Source organism: Idiotropiscis lumnitzeri, chromosome 13, assembly GCF_059441095.1.
Source record: "Idiotropiscis lumnitzeri isolate Australia: NSW breed Sydney's pygmy pipehorse chromosome 13, RoL_Ilum_1.0, whole genome shotgun sequence".
In the NCBI taxonomy this organism is placed as follows: Eukaryota; Metazoa; Chordata; class Actinopteri; order Syngnathiformes; family Syngnathidae; genus Idiotropiscis; species Idiotropiscis lumnitzeri.
Genome location: NC_142403.1, coordinates 19,011,607 through 19,026,811, shown reverse-complemented (window position 1 = coordinate 19,026,811; position 15,205 = coordinate 19,011,607). Strand labels below are relative to the sequence as shown.

Sequence of the window (15,205 nt, the reverse complement as noted above, 5' to 3'; positions counted from 1 at the left end):
CCGTTGCAGAGTCTGAAAGTAGTTTTGCGAGAGCCGCTGCCGCCGCAGCCGCAAGACGGCAGCAGTCCGCCACCTCAGCTGGTCTCCATGTACCATCACCTGGAATCCGTCATCAACACGGCCTGCTACAACCTCTGGACCGGACTTTTGTAACAAGCCCTCCTTCTCGCTCAACTTCGCGTCTTTCATTGCGCAGCTGAGGAAAAGCCAGTTGGTGCCAGTTGTTGTGAGCAAACTTGCTCGAGCCAGAAGCGACATCACGACTTGCAAGCTAAGCTAAGATGCGAGAAGACATTTTTAAAGTCTTTCGGCATTTGTGAATCCTATTTTTTTCCCCTCATCGGAAATTCTTGAATATGGACTCCTTTCGGGTCCTGAAGGTCTGGAGGAGTTCTTTTGCAGTTAAGGACAGAATTGCTCGCTCTGGGTGGTCCCTGCTTAGGAGTGATCGACAAGGCAAAAGTGTTGCGGCTTTTGTACTCAGTGCTGAAAGACATTTCCACACTTTTTTAAGACAAGCAAACTCGGGAATGAAATGGAAGATGTGAGATTTTCCATTCATGCATTTGAAAGGCAGATTGCACCCTGGCGTGGTGCAGCAAGACACCGGTACCCAGAACTGCTTGCACTTCAGCAGTCCACCTGCTCCACTAACGGTGTGCACTTTCTGCCATGGGTCAAAATGAATGCTCATGACCAAAAAAAAAAAAAGATCCTCTTCTTCACCTTACACTGCGTCTGCTTCTCAGCGTGAAACCAGAGTTTGACTGAGGACCCACACACACCTCCAGTCCCTGAAAAGGACACGTTGGATTTTGCAGCTTTCACTTTTCCTGCTCAGGGGGAAGCCAGAATCTCTGACTGAGATTGTGGACTCTGGATTGGATCTGGACTCACTGTGGACTTTTTGTGCCTTGTGTTGGACTTTGCTACCGCATCAGTGTTTGTTCTGGGATTTCAGTCCATGCTTCTTTTTTTTTTTTTTTTTTGCTTTTCACTGCTCAAAAGTGCCTTACTAGTTGTTTTTTTTTAATTGACTTTGTGAGTCGCACAAACTCTGAGGACATTTACAGAGTTTTTTTTCCCCCCTTTGTTGAGGGTGAATGGCACAGCGCTAAATAGCATCACTGTTAGCCAAATGTACACACACGCACACACGCACACACACAGTGAGCTTTAGGATGTCAAACACTGGAGCTTAACAGAAATACATGCTGCATTCTCTTCAAACGTACCATCGGTATCTTAAAATACTGTATATAATGGCTGCAACTAATGATTATTTAATAATTGATTTTGTATATTAATCAACGGATTGGATAAAAAAATGAATTTCCATCCTTTTATTAAAAAACATGGCATTATTTAAAAATGACAGAAAATTGTGATGCAGTCACTAGTTTGGTTTTTAACATGTCAGAAAATAGAGAAAAAATGTTGATCATTGTTTTCCAAAGTAAAAGCAAACGTTTTATTTTGATTCAACCCACAGTTAAGTCTGCCACCACAGAGGACAACAAAAATCAGAGATTGATGAAGATGAAATGCCAAGGCATTTTTATTAAAAAAAAAAGTTCAAAATAATGAAGGGATTGTCAAAAATGTTGATGAAATTGAAAATCAATTGACAACGGTAGCAATTCACTCTTAAAAGGTGAACAAAAACCACGAAAATCCCTTCAAATCAAATATGAACTTTTCTATAACACTTAATTTCCAGCAAGGCTTCGACTGTTATTATTCGGCCGCATGCTCGTTTTGCCGTGTCGCGTCACTTTCTCCGTGTCCAGTAATCTTTGAGCCAACCCAAACCTTCCAGCGTGTTTCCTGCGGAAGAGCGCAAGTGTGAGGTCAACAAGCTGGAGTGCGAGTTGGGAAAAACTGGGATCATACGCGCCCGCCCACCTAGCGGCTTGTATTCACAACCGACGTAGCCTCGGTAGCCGAGCTCCTCCAGCATGGAGAACACGTAGTCATAGTTGATCTCGCCTTTGCTGTCCGGCTCGTTGCGGCCTGGAACCTGAGCAACCTGAACATGACCTGGCGATACAATGTCGTGATGATGTCATCTCTGGCCCCAAATTATAGTGCGGAGCCTCGATCGCATTGTATTATAAGATTATTCAATTGTAATGATTCAAATTCTGATTGTGTGCGGGTGGTAAGAATGCCAAATTTAAATCATTTTAAGACAGTTTTACATCATTTGTACCTTTTTTAAGAGTATTATTTTTGTAAAGAAAATTTCTAATCAAATTGGAAAAAAAAGGAAATGTTTTTATTAAATTACATGAAAGAAAATTCTATCATTTTATCATATTTTGTCATTCAAATTTATTTATTGATTAAAAAATACAATTTAATGTTTAATTCAATATTTTAGGACCTTTTTAATTTAATTTGCATTATTTTATTTCCATCAATATATTCAAATTTTTTAATAGAATTTTATTTATTCCAGAATTGGTTATTAAAATTTGAGATTTTTTTTACATTTGAGTTATTTCATCAAATAAAACTACTTGATATAGATGAAACATTAAAATTCATATTACGTTAGACAAATTTGACTTTAAAACTTGAATTCTAGCATTTTAATCAATAATGTTTAAAAATATTTCTTATTAAAATGTATAACTTCATTTAACTCATTGCTCACCCAGCAGCGGCAGATATCGGCGCATATTTTGCGTCAGGTTTCCATCCATAATTTGCCAGTGGAAAACATCCTGCAGGTATAGAATGTGGACGTTAACCGAGTCAACATCAACAAAAACGTGGCAAGCCGAGCGCCCGCTCACCATTTGCAGTTTGATGTTGTCCTTGCCGACTTTCCCCAAGATGGCAGCAGCTGCGCACAAGGAAAACGAGCTCGAGAGAGAATTTGTATTTTATTGCTCGAGCCGAGCAGGTTCTTACCGTCATGAGGCGACGACAGGAAATATCGAGCATCGGTCAGCCTCGTGTTAATGGGCTCAATCAGGCCGGTCATTCCTTCCTAACGGTGACGGGAAGTTAGGTTTGTCGTCGTCGCGTTTGTCAGTTACTATGGCAACACGTCCGAGTCTTCACCTTGGAGAGCACCTGGGCGGCGTAGTTGAGGTTCCGCACGAACACCGCCTCCATCTCCTTGATGACCGCAGCGCCGCCATCCGCTCCCACCGGAATTCGGCCGGCCATCAAGTGGATCCTGAAATGTCACCAAAACAACAAAAGTCATACGAATTTAGCGACTTTTACAATTTGATTTTTAAATTACGGGGAATTTTAAAGGTTTTAAGTAAAATGATAGTTTCACTTTTGTAATTAAATTAAGAATTTTTAAAAACATTGACAGTATTTTCTAAAAAAAGAAAAAATACATGTTTTGGATCAAATTTTATTACATTTAATTAAAGACTTAACTAAATATCACGTTTAATTAAGAACTAAAAACGTTTAATGACTTTCAAATATTTTTAATACGACAGAAAGACTACAACTAAGACAAATGTGCTCTATTTTAATACTTACTGATGGAATAGTTGACATTAAATCTTAAACTTTGAATGGTTTTATTTATTTACGTGTACTTAATGAAAATGCCTGTGCGTGCGTGTGACCTTTTGCAGTCCAGCGCTCGCGCGTATTCGATGGCCTGTGCCAGTCCTCGTTTGAAGTCTTCTTCCCTTCCAGGTAACGCCGCCAAGCCCAGCTCGCCCGCCGTGACGTCACCTACAATACGTAATAATGATGATGAGGAGGAGGAGGGTGATGGTGATGGTGATATACGCCGTATCGTTTCGGTGTCCAGACCGGGCGGGGTGTTGATGAGGACGACCTCCAGGCCGTGGTCGTCTTTGGCCCGTCGTAGCTCCAGCGGGTCGGCGTCGTAGAGCCAGGCCGCCTCCACTGCTCGAAAGCCGGCTGCGGCGGCCGCGTGCATCCGCTGAGGAAAGTCTGGCAGCTCGGTGAACAGCCAGCTGATGTTGGCGCAGAAGCGAAGCGCAGCGGAGGAAGAGGACGACGACATGCTGGAAGGTTCCCTTCTTCCCTCCCGCGCAACAAGTCCACGAACTTTCACGTGCGGGCAGCTGTGACGTAATCGGAAGTTCAAGAAGACAACACTCATCACGTGACTAGTCAGTTTCGTTTCTTGAACACTTGCACAAACAATAATACATACAAGAGTGTAATATAAAGTCTAGTTGCGTTATTAAAAATAAACTTACAAAAGTCACCTCAAGTGAGTATTGTCATGTTAACCGTGACGGAAGCGAGGGGCGAAAAACTAATCACGTGACTCGTCGTCGTTTCGTTTTTTCTAACATAAACAACGACAGCTGTGCACGTTTTTTATACCAAATAAATTAGTTACTTTAAATGTTTCATTGCTTTCTTTAACCATTGTTAAAATTGTAAAAGACAGCATGAACACTTCATGTTACGTCCAGTCGTCCACTCTGACGTCCTCCAAAGGCCGAATTTGAAGGAACTTTCGTGCGCATACACGTACGTTTAAATTCACACGGCCATCTTATCTTGCCATCAAATCTGGCTTTTGTTTACATGGAGACGGGTCTTGGGAAAAGGCTTCTTCGCAGAACGCTTTCGTAGGGTTTGTTAATCTGTGCTTCTATGCAATTATTCTACAAATTTTCACACACTTTTTGTAATATTTGCCTTGACACTGGCCGTTGACCAGTCCGCTGGGATAGGCTCCAGCGTTCATCTAAAGATGTTTTAAAATAGTTTCCCTTTGCTTATTTTTTTTCTGATTTGTGAAATTTTTGCAGGCATCCCGTTGGCCACGTTGGCGGTCATGTTGGTGTGCGGGCGTGTTGGCGAGCGCCAGCGAGGAAATCAATTAGCTGGGCGCGATGTCGCCCCGATGCCCGCGCATCCCTCTTGGGCGACACTCGTTCATTAGCGCTTGGGCTCACAGCGCCGCTTCTGGCAGAGGCCAGTCATTACATCAATCACCACCATGAAAGTAAGACAAATTTTCTCTTATATGTCAATCATCGTGTCACATTTCTGTCACGTTTGAAGCAGCAGGTGGAGCTACGTCTCAAATTGCTGCATGAAAGCCGTTGAAGTATGTCTCATCATGCATAACTAGAATGATTACAGGTAGTTTTTTCCCACTATACTATTGCCATGTGTCACGCACGAATAAGTGCTCAATGTTCGAGCATTTCTTCAATACTTAGATAATAAGACCAGAGTACTACTATGCACATTTTCCTCACAAGTAGGACAAATTTAGTGTACTAGTACTTCAATTATGTGTTACCATTAGGAAGGCAAATCTGTGCCCTAGTTAACAACTGCAAGCTCCTACCGTATTATATAATTTTACTAGTTAACGATGAACCTTTCACAAGTAGTACTAGTAGCGCCTAAATGTCAACTAGTGCATGATTTTACCTTACATTAACATTTAAGAAAAAGTTGTTTCTTGTAGCAAATGTGTTTTTTTTTCTTTATTATTGCGAGTTTGTAGGGCTCACGCGTGCATTTTTAGTGTATTTTGTTTTATTCTGCCTATTTCTTGCTTTGGAAGTGACTTTCAAATGATTGGGAATAATTTTCTATGATTGTTTTGTTTTGAATGTGCATCATTTGCGATGGCAAGTGGAGGGACATTGTGCAGTGACGAGCATGCTTCGCGCCATCTGCCACTGGAAGTCTACCTTGAGAGAATGAAGCTAATATTAGCATGCATGCCCTCGGGAGGGCGGGGCCATCTGGTGGCTTCTACAACATGGGGGTCTGGGTGGGGTGGGGGTCGGGGTTGAAGGGGAGGAGGCTGCTTGACCACGACTTTGTGCATATACAACATGTGGACCGTACCATCAAGTTTTTGAGTTAGATTTTGGTGTGTGTGTGTGTGTATGTATATATATATATATATATATATATATATATATATATATATATATATATATATATATATATATACACTTGATTATTTTACTGCATGATATTAATATGAAAATAATCTATCATTGCTGTTGGCCGAAGGAATCCTCATGCTGTGAAAATTCCAACTTTACAGGCGGTAAAAAAAAAAACGGCAGCTTGTTTGAGTTCTCAGACAACGCTTGGTTCAAGTTTTATTATACCTTATATTGCTATTGAACACACACGTCTACATCATGCTACGTAAGAAATATATTGATTGCGGTAGTACAAACATGAAGATCACTGTGACGTTCAAGTGCGGGAGTGTATATGTGTTTGTATTTGTTTTCAAGCTAAAATAAAACATTTAAAATAAAACGAGTCATAATAAGCACAGGCTAATAGTCATGTAAAAGCTGTCAAACATTATTCCTTCGAAACTGTCAAATTTGACGCGGGTGTTGTTACATTTCGAATGACGTATGTGTGAGCGCCACAAGTTTGCCGCCAAATCAATCGACCAATCAGCGTCACCTCGTGTTCTGGACTTTCCGGAAGGAGCCGAGCTTGCCCGAAGTCAGCCGAGCGACAAGCAAGCATCAGCGCGGAGCTCAACGGATTTCTTTCTTCATCTTTTCTTTTCCTCCTCCTCTTTTTCTTCTTCTTGTTCTTGTTGACGGGCGGCGACGCCGGCGGAACGAGTGGAACCACCGGATGCCACTGGAAGAGGAGAACCGCGCACGTGAGCCAAGGATTGATCAGGACTTTTCTTCTGATTATGCAGTGGATCGTGCACGTGTGGACTGATTTTTGTTTTTGTTTTGGGATTCTTGCGTTCGTTAATGTTCTGCTGTGGACCACCTGAAGAAGAAGAAGAAGACCACCTCGCACCTACTCAGGAACATGGTGAATATGCGCGTGCACGCCGTCACACCTGTATGCGCACCGTTCACGCGCACGTATTTTGTAGTTTTACCTTAGTTATAGTTTCTCATTTTTTAAAATGTAATCTTATAAATTGGATCATTTTATTTGTATATCAATAGGATGTGAATAATTATAAAGATAAACATTTTGTGATACATTCTTATTGATTTAAGACAAGTTATTTTTCATGTTTTTATCATTGTTATTTTTTTACTTTTTATGAACCATCATACGTGTGTTAATATTAACAAATGTAATAATCTACGAGCAACAAAAATAATCATGAAAATAAAGAAATATTTCCCTTTAAATATTATAATAATACACTGGCTATCATTATTGCTTCACTAAGATTAGAATTTGTTCATCCTTTGTACATTTTATCATAGAAATGAATTTTGTTGCAGTCAGTGTTACATTTGTATTTCAAAAGAAGTATGTTGTGTAAGTTGTGTAATTTGCTACCAATATGTCATATTTAGCATTTTCCCCATTCTGATTTTTGTTTAAACAGCCTTTTCCATGTCACTCCAAGATTTTCTTATTTAAACACAATTTGCGAACAAAAAGCCAACATTATACAACGCTATTTTTTGACCCAAAAATGGGATAGCTGACCACATACAGTTTTATTTTGACGCAAAAATACTTTATCAACAAAATTTCCATTGAGTGTCATAACAATAATACCAGGTGGTACCTTGAGATACGAGTTTCTAAAGTGTGGATCCACCCCCGTGTCTCAAAACATTACTTTAGCCAACGATTTGTTCTTCCATATTTCTTGGTGCTTGGTGAACCACCGGAGGAAACCAATGCGAATGGATGGTGGCGCCACCTAGCGCTGGGGTTGTGAAGCGCACTAATATCTAAACATTTCCATCGTATCTCAAGGCATTTGTGTCGTTGAAAACGTTGCTAGCGCTCGTCTGCTCCGATGTCAACTTTAATTACCCCAAGCACGACGTTTTGGCGGCATCAAAGGCGTGCAGGGATGAGCGAATCATCCCGAGAGCGAGTGACGGAATACTGATGAAGCTCCGGCACATGACACCGCCTTCATCTTCATCTTCCTCATCTTCTTCATTCATGCTGGAGGAGTCGAGCTCGTCTGCATGCACGCCGCATTCCAGCCACAGCAGCGCTTCACTTTCACGACTCTCCCATCCTTTCGTTTGACACTAAAGTGCAACATTTGCCCTCCGAAGTGTCTACCAAACATTTTTTATACACCAAAATGCTACAAAACGTTGTATATTGTCCCAAAAATGATAACTTGTTGAGTTTTTCATGCCAAATGCCATATTCTGTCATTCAAACACTACGTTTTACTCACAAAAAGACCCCAATCTTATATTTTGTCGTGTCAATCTTTCAACAATTCTATTGGTTAAAACAAAACATTTTTGTCTACAAAAATGCAATAGTCAACCCAAAAAGTTGTATTATAACATTATATCAATGAGTCTTTCTAATAATAAACATAATCATTTGACCAAGACCACCCCCACAATACTCTACCCTCAAACACTAAACAGCTCAAGAATCAAATCAAAGAGTCGTCATTTTTTTTAAGCGTAAGAGACCAATTTCCTGGCTGGTCTTCAAACTATGTTAATTATGTGACAGAAAATGTTACATTTGGTAACAAAAGTGCAACAATTGTGCACATCATTGCAACAGTTTTTACTATTTTGACGTCGAAATGTATTAAAAAAATAAATAAAAATATGATGTAAATATTGTAACAAAAAATGTACTTAGAAAAAGGCTACCTACATTTGGCTATAAAAGATTGCGTTTTGCCTTGAAAACACAAAACATCAGACTGTAAAAATCTGTGCTCTTCATCTTTCAAGATGGACTCAATTTAATTTTTGGGCCGTTTTCGTTGCGCTTGTGGCAAGCACTTCCCGCGGAGGCGATGAATCACGACCATATGTCGTTAGCATGCTAGCGCCATGTTAGCGCGCCGCCCCGAGTGGAATCCAAACCCGACCGGCCTAACGTCTCCGGCCCGGACGCTGGCGGGATGCCACCCCACTGAGCCTGGCGTGCTCGCGTTGCTCCGACAAGCTGTCGCTCGGCTGGACCCTTCGGGGTGGACCGATGCCAGGCCAACCAAAAATAAGCAAAAAGCAAACAAAACGTCCTCCTCTACTTGCCTCGAACGATAGAAAAATGGCCTGTTGGGATACCAAGGAAGTGAAGAAAGTGTAGTATAGAAAAGTAAATGTGGATGCAAAAATTAGCATATGAAAATGTGGATTTTTTTTTAAACAAAAGTATTGGGATGCGAGCTAATGTTAGCTAACTATGTTCTATCGCTAACATCTCTTTGGTCAGATGTTCACTTTAACGAGCTCTCCTGAGGGCCTCACTGGTGAACACTTTCATCTTTTTGTGGTCGTAGGAATCAGCAGATTCTTTTTTTTCCCACTCTGCTGCGAAATTTTGAAAGTTGCAGGACGGAAATAAAATATGCTGGAAGACTGACAAAGCCATGAATGTATAACAGCAACAACAACAATAACAACAACCAAAAACTAAAGTTGACTGACTGTTTTTTTGGGGGGTTTTGCGTCATCTCAAACAATTTCAAAACTTTTGACAGCAAAATCATTCATTATTTACAGATATACAACCAAAAAACATTGTTAGCAACGCAATCGTGTCAAGTTGAACGACAGTGGCTTTTTTGACATGCTAATCGCCATTCACTGCGTCATCTTTTCCCAAAAAACGTTCATGACGCCGATCGTCGGCCGTCGAAGTAAACTGTTGGATTCCGGTTGACGAGTAGAAACGTCCATGGTAGTCATGGAGTTAATCTTGATGGATAGCATTCCAAATCAACTGGAATCTTGCACTTACATAATCGTGGCCACTCAGAAAAGTGTGTGTGTTGAGGTCGTGAAAATGTAGCAGCTTTTCGAGCAGTGGAAAGGAGACCGGCACTGTGCTGACACTGCACTTCATCACACACCAAAACTCAAACATGAACCCACGCACACTCATTTGATCTCGTTTGATGCACTGGACGCTTGATGAGAATAAACTAGAGGGTTTAAAATTTGGTGGGGGGCGTAACAGAAAATAATTGCCGGTGGTCCGGGGTCTGGTTCTGTACGTGTATGTGTAAGGGGTGGGGGTGGTATCCATTTCAACGACACAAAGACTTTTTTTTTTCTTTCTTTTTTTGGGCCTTCCGAAGGCAACCATCTCACGTTTCTGCTTCACATGAATCACTGCAGAAAACATGATCTCACACCAGGTCAAAAGTCACATGACACCAACACAAAAGCAGGCATGGCCACTCCCACCGCGAGGGAGGGGCCAATCAGTGGGTGTGGCTGCATCCTGCCACCGTCGAAGACCGCGGAGAGGCGCTCGCGTCTTGTGCAGCGTTGGGCTCAGGTTTTTGGCGATGGCGCTCTTCTTACTGCACCGTGCTCCTCGTGGGGGTCAAAGTTCATGACCCCTCCGAGTTGCGAGAGTTGGACCCGGAGAGACATTTGTGATATGTGTATTTAAAAATAGAGAGCACAGTGAAACACCGTGTTCTCTTATCGACTATGCCCTCCTCTCTCTTCACTTTTTCTCGCCGTGACATGCGTGCACTCACGGGAAACAACGAGGCACTCTAAAGTGGCCGTGATAACCTGCAACGTCTGTCCACATGCTGCCTGTCAAGTCAGACCTTAAAAAAAAAAATAAAATACCCCCTCTGTCCTTACTCCTTTGTTTTTCCTCTATGTGACTTGCGTACGCTCATGGCCAACAACGAGGCACTCTCAGGTGGTAACGCGAGTGGACCGTCTTTCGCATGTCAAAAACCTCTGAGTTTATTTTACAGGGAGTTAAAAAAGGAAGTTATAACACTTGAAGATTCTCTGTACGTTACAAAAGTTAACTTTCAAGCTCTACGACAAGCTCTTCCTGAAGACAATCGTCCACGCTCGCACTCCTGCCGTCTCCCAACCGACACTCCTCCTCCTCTTCTCCTTCCTCCTCTTCCTTGTCTGCGACAGTAGACCTGAAGGGAGGAGCCACTCTCACCTGGGTCAAACCTCCAGCACGGTTCCCACCCTAGTCCCCCCCCCCCCCCCCCCCCCCGGCCCCCGGCTAGAAACTCGACACCCGTGACATCACCCTGGCTCCCGAGACGTGGGCAGCTTTCCCAGCAGACGCAAGCAAATGATCTCCGCCGTCGGCTCGATCGGCACTCTGCAAGCGGCGGCCTCCACCTGTGGGTGACCCCGCCGTGACCCCGCTAGAGTCGTGCAAAAAAAAAGAAAATCCAAACTCCAACAACAGCCCCGGGCTCCATGCTGAGCAGCCGGAAGGAGGAGCGTTTTTAGGAGCTTTGCAAGAGAATTCGTCTGAGGCTGCCAGTCTTCTTGATACTCGGGAAATTCTTCATCCTCGTTCTCTGGAGGGCTCACTCATCTTTGACAGTCTTCTTCGTCCTCTGGAAAGTTTTTTCTCTTTTCTTTTTGGGCCTTTGGACCTTCTTGTTCATCCTCAGAAGTGTCTTGTCATTTTCTTAGTTACCTGGAAAGCGTTATCGGTGGTGCAGGTGAGACACCTGCTTGCACATCATGTTGGCTGGCTTCAATTTTGTGGTGGTGGGGATGTAGTTTATTGTTATTAATAATAATCATGTGTTATTATATATATATAATATATATATGTATATATATATATATATATATATATTTTTTTTTTTAGGTGTTGTCAGACAACAATTTCTGTATATGTTGGTAAAATAGATTTAAAGTCAATTTTAAAAGTTGATCACCCACACACACACACACACACACACACATGATAGTACATAAGCGTGTATAAAAGTGGCTGAAGTGTCCAATGAATGTAATGATTTTGCATGTGAACGTAGCGTGCGTGTCCATGCTGGCTAGTAAGTGAGTAACTTACTGAGCTCCAATTGTGATGAAGTAACTGATTGAATTGACTCAAGGAGAGCTGCTCAGTGAGCCGGTGGTGCACTTTGAACCTGTTGCAGCTGATTGACAAATATTGGGATCACATATTCATGAAGCAACCTGAAGAGACGCCACAGTCGCATTGAGTTACTTTTCAACGTGATCGGAGATAAATTGTCACGTACCTTGGGATACGACTTCAAGTTGTTTTGTGACTGCCTGGGAAATCTTTTTCCATTGAAATGAATGGAAATGCCACTAGTTCATTTCAGCCTCCTAAAAAAGCCAAAAATTACGTTTTTGTGACTCACTAAGTTGCAATAATTTTGCCTGTCAGAGGATGAAAACTATATGTGTGTATTATGATATCATATCTACACGTGTTGCTCCACCATTTGTGTCCAAATAGCCATTGCTTTAGGAGTTATATCGCTGGTTAATGGTTAGCCTACCTATGGAATGTTCTATTATCTGTTAGCATTAAGCTAGCGGGAGCATTCAAATGCAAAGTTGTTTTAAATACCAGCCAAAATTATTTTTCTAGATTTTTAAACTCTTAAAACAGATTCCAGTCGTCCCGCAGGCAGAAAAAAAGTTTTCTTGTCGTGTATTTTCCGGTGAGAAATCTTACACGTTGCGAAGCAAAAGAGTCTCGGGGGAAGTTTAAGTTTCATGCAGCTGGAATTACGTCTGTGAGACACAACATTCACACACACGCACACACACACACAAACAAGACTTTGGACGTTCCCCATGAGTCGGTTCCCACCGGCGGAACGCGGCTGCTCGCTGACATCATTGCTCAAAGATCCGCTAATGCTATCGCTAATTTAATGCTTCATTTTTCATGACGTCATTGCTCCAAAGTGCATCAAACTTCAGATTTCTTTTTTGTTTTTTCTTAAAACAGAAAACAAGAGTAGCTTGACTTACAAGTTTCATTTGTTCAATTGAAATTAATTGAATGTCTTTAAACTTTTCTGGCTTCAACGTAGAATTTAATAGACATGTCTTTCATTTGTAGACCCCCCCCCTCAAAAAAAAAACAAATTCTCCAAGAAACCGTATCTGAAACCAAACAAACATTTTTTCGCTGCTCCTCCACGTGTACTTAATTATGCCACACACACCTCTACCGCACGACTAAACTGCTATAATAAATTTATATTGAAAAAAAATCTCAAACGAAATAAAAAAATATGCATCACAGAGGTAAACTGAAGCCGTGCCTTTTAAAGAAACATAAAGTCTAAAATGTGAAGAGAGGCCATAATTGGGGATATGAGCTCCCTCTTCCGACCTTCGGAATTTGGCTAGGGGGCGTGTCTTCAAGTCATATTGTCGGGTGGCGTAGGTGACATTGATAGACGCGCTGGCTCCTCGTTGTTCACATTTAAACGTGTTTACGACAAGTCGCCGCAGGGCAGCTCTTCGGTCAGGAAGCGTCACCTTCAGGACACGCTGACACTCGGAGGGCTTTGGCGCGCTCAAACGCCGCCGTGATGCGTATGCGCGTTCGCGGTGGTGGCGCCCACACTGGAATGTGATTTTTCTTTTTAATTCAGCCTCTGCATTCTGTTTGACTCAGGGGCACGGGACATGTCTATAATAACTCAAGAAGTTTGAATCCAAAGAGCTTGGTGGTGCAATTTGAAGAATCGCCACAAAACAGGAAAGTGTAATAAGTGAAGGGCTCCCTGCTCGTGATTGGCCGGAATAAGCCGGTTGTGAGTCATGTGCCATTCTCAGTGTGAGCGTGCTGAATTATTAACAACGACTTTGTGTTCTTTTACATTTCTCCCCGTAGGCGTCTCTCGACGACGGCGTGACTTTTTAGCCAATCAGCAGCCGGGCAGGAGAAGATGGGCGTGGGCCGCGTCTGTCGGCCCGACGGTGGCGCCGTCCCCCTCCTGGCGCTCTCGTTATCGTTGGCCTGGCTGGCGCAGCCGTCACGCGCCGACAGTGAGTTGAGTTCGGTACGCTTGGCATCATTTCCTGCGCGAGTCATTTCATGGCGACGTTCGCCCTCGCAGGCGTGCCGAGCTTCGTCAAATCGCCTGACGACCAGACGGGCATCTCGGGGGGCGTGGCCTCGTTCGTGTGCCAGGCGCTGGGCGAGCCCAAGCCGCGCATCACCTGGATGAAGAAGGGCAAGAAAGTCAGCTCGCAGCGATTTGAGGTATGTGATTTGATTGGAAGGAACATTTACAGTATGTAAATTAACAACTTCAAATTGAATCCAAATGAGGCGGCACGGTTAGCACGATGGCCTTCAGTGCAGAGGTCGTGGGTTCGATTCCGGCTCCGGCCTTCCTGTGTGGAGTTTGCATGTTCTGCCCGTGCTGCGTGGGTTTTCTCCGGGTATTTCCTCCCACAATCCAAAAACATGAATGATATGTTGATTAGACACTCGAAATTGCCCCAAGGTGTGAGCGTGGATGGTTGTTCGTCTTTGTGTGTCCTGCGATTGGCTGGCATGGGCTCCATTTTTTATTTTTATTTTTTCAATAAATAACCAAATTGAAATGGTGAAAAAATTCTAATAAAAGATTTTAGAGCTAATTCTAAGTATTTTTGCTTTAAATTTTTCCTATGAGTTATGTTTTTGCATGATGCAAATTTTGTGTCTTAACTCCTTTTGCTAGGAAGATGCATTATTTGAAAAGTGTATTTCTTTTTGGTACTGTTGGCTTTTGTTTAAATCACGTGTATATTTAAGAGCTAATCGCATTCTGGGATGTTTGCAAACTTAAGTTCACCTTTTGCGTCGCTGCGTGTAAGAACGCTCGGGAACATTTGATTTTTCTCGTCGTTCCTCCGCGCCCACCTGAGCGCCCTAATTGGCCGGCGGCGTAGCGGGCAATCGGGAATGTTCTCCAGGAATGTTGGTCTTCTTCTTCCTACTTGTCTGTGAAGTGAAGCCCGAAGGCCAAAGTGACGCCTCCCCACCGGGAGGACCGCCGCTCGCCGCCTCCCTCATTAGCGCAGGAATGCCACGGCGGAAGTGCAAAGCCCCGTGGCCCGACCTCGGAGTCTTTAACACCCCCCCGCCTCAACCATTCCATTCCCGAGACCCCTCGCATACCTGATCTGCACTCAGGCGCGTCATTGGCCGCAAAACTTCCTCCTCGCTTGGTGGTCCTCACTCCACCAAATGCTTCCTCGTCTTCCGTCGCCTTGAGCAGAAGCCACAGCCGAGGTTCTGACAGTTCATGAAAAATGACCAAAAAACATTTCATGAAAATTGAAATGCTTTAAAAAAAATGCAAATACATCTTGTTAATATCATTTGTGATATTTTGCAGTTCATTTTAAATTGACTTATTTTGGTCTTGCTGTTCATGCCAGCCATGCTCAGTATTTTTAGGATTGTCGTTTACTTTATTGACAATTTGTTTTTATTTTGCGAACAACACACACACACAGACAAAAATAATGAATAAAAA

At 42.7% G+C, this 15,205-nt stretch overlaps 3 protein-coding genes across 15 annotated transcripts in view; 2 read left to right on the top strand and 1 right to left on the bottom strand.

Annotated features, from left to right (window-relative positions):
• Nucleotides 1–1,384, top strand: part of szt2 (SZT2 subunit of KICSTOR complex) — a 34,112-nt gene extending 32,728 nt beyond the window's left edge. For all 4 annotated transcript variants that reach the window (XM_088312651.1, XM_088312652.1, XM_088312653.1 and 1 more), the window contains one exon: nt 10–1,384. In XM_088312651.1, the coding sequence (XP_088168777.1) occupies nt 10–153 (144 nt within the window). In that variant the 3' untranslated portion in view covers nt 154–1,384. The remainder of the gene's footprint in view (nt 1–9) is intronic.
• An 11-nt stretch (nt 1,385–1,395) lies between these two features.
• Nucleotides 1,396–4,304, bottom strand: hyi (hydroxypyruvate isomerase). Of its 2 annotated transcripts, XM_088312670.1 has the most exons (9): nt 4,212–4,304; nt 3,796–4,073; nt 3,603–3,714; nt 3,073–3,190; nt 2,920–2,998; nt 2,802–2,851; nt 2,660–2,729; nt 1,906–2,040; nt 1,396–1,827 (listed from the first exon to the last, which is right to left on the bottom strand). In XM_088312670.1, the coding sequence occupies exons 2-9, from the start codon at nt 4,010–4,012 to the stop codon at nt 1,772–1,774; spliced, it is 837 nt and encodes a 278-aa protein (XP_088168796.1). In that variant the 5' UTR covers nt 4,013–4,073; nt 4,212–4,304; the 3' UTR covers nt 1,396–1,771. The 2 variants fall into 2 exon arrangements, with proteins under 2 accessions (XP_088168796.1, XP_088168797.1); XM_088312671.1 differs by lacking the exon at nt 4,212–4,304 and having other exon boundaries at nt 3,796–4,091.
• Nucleotides 3,807–15,205, top strand: part of ptprfa (protein tyrosine phosphatase receptor type Fa) — a 35,323-nt gene continuing 23,924 nt past the window's right edge. For 5 of the 9 annotated variants that reach the window (XM_088312662.1, XM_088312660.1, XM_088312659.1 and 2 more), the window contains exons 1-3: nt 11,000–11,392; nt 13,348–13,721; nt 13,793–13,938. In XM_088312662.1, coding sequence (XP_088168788.1) covers nt 13,622–13,721; nt 13,793–13,938 — 246 coding nt within the window. In that variant the 5' untranslated portion in view covers nt 11,000–11,392; nt 13,348–13,621. Of the gene's footprint in view, nt 4,122–4,775; nt 4,973–6,064; nt 6,793–10,999; nt 11,393–13,347; nt 13,722–13,792; nt 13,939–15,205 lie in introns of those variants that run through there. The other 4 variants (XM_088312654.1, XM_088312657.1, XM_088312655.1 and 1 more) reach the window with 4 other exon arrangements.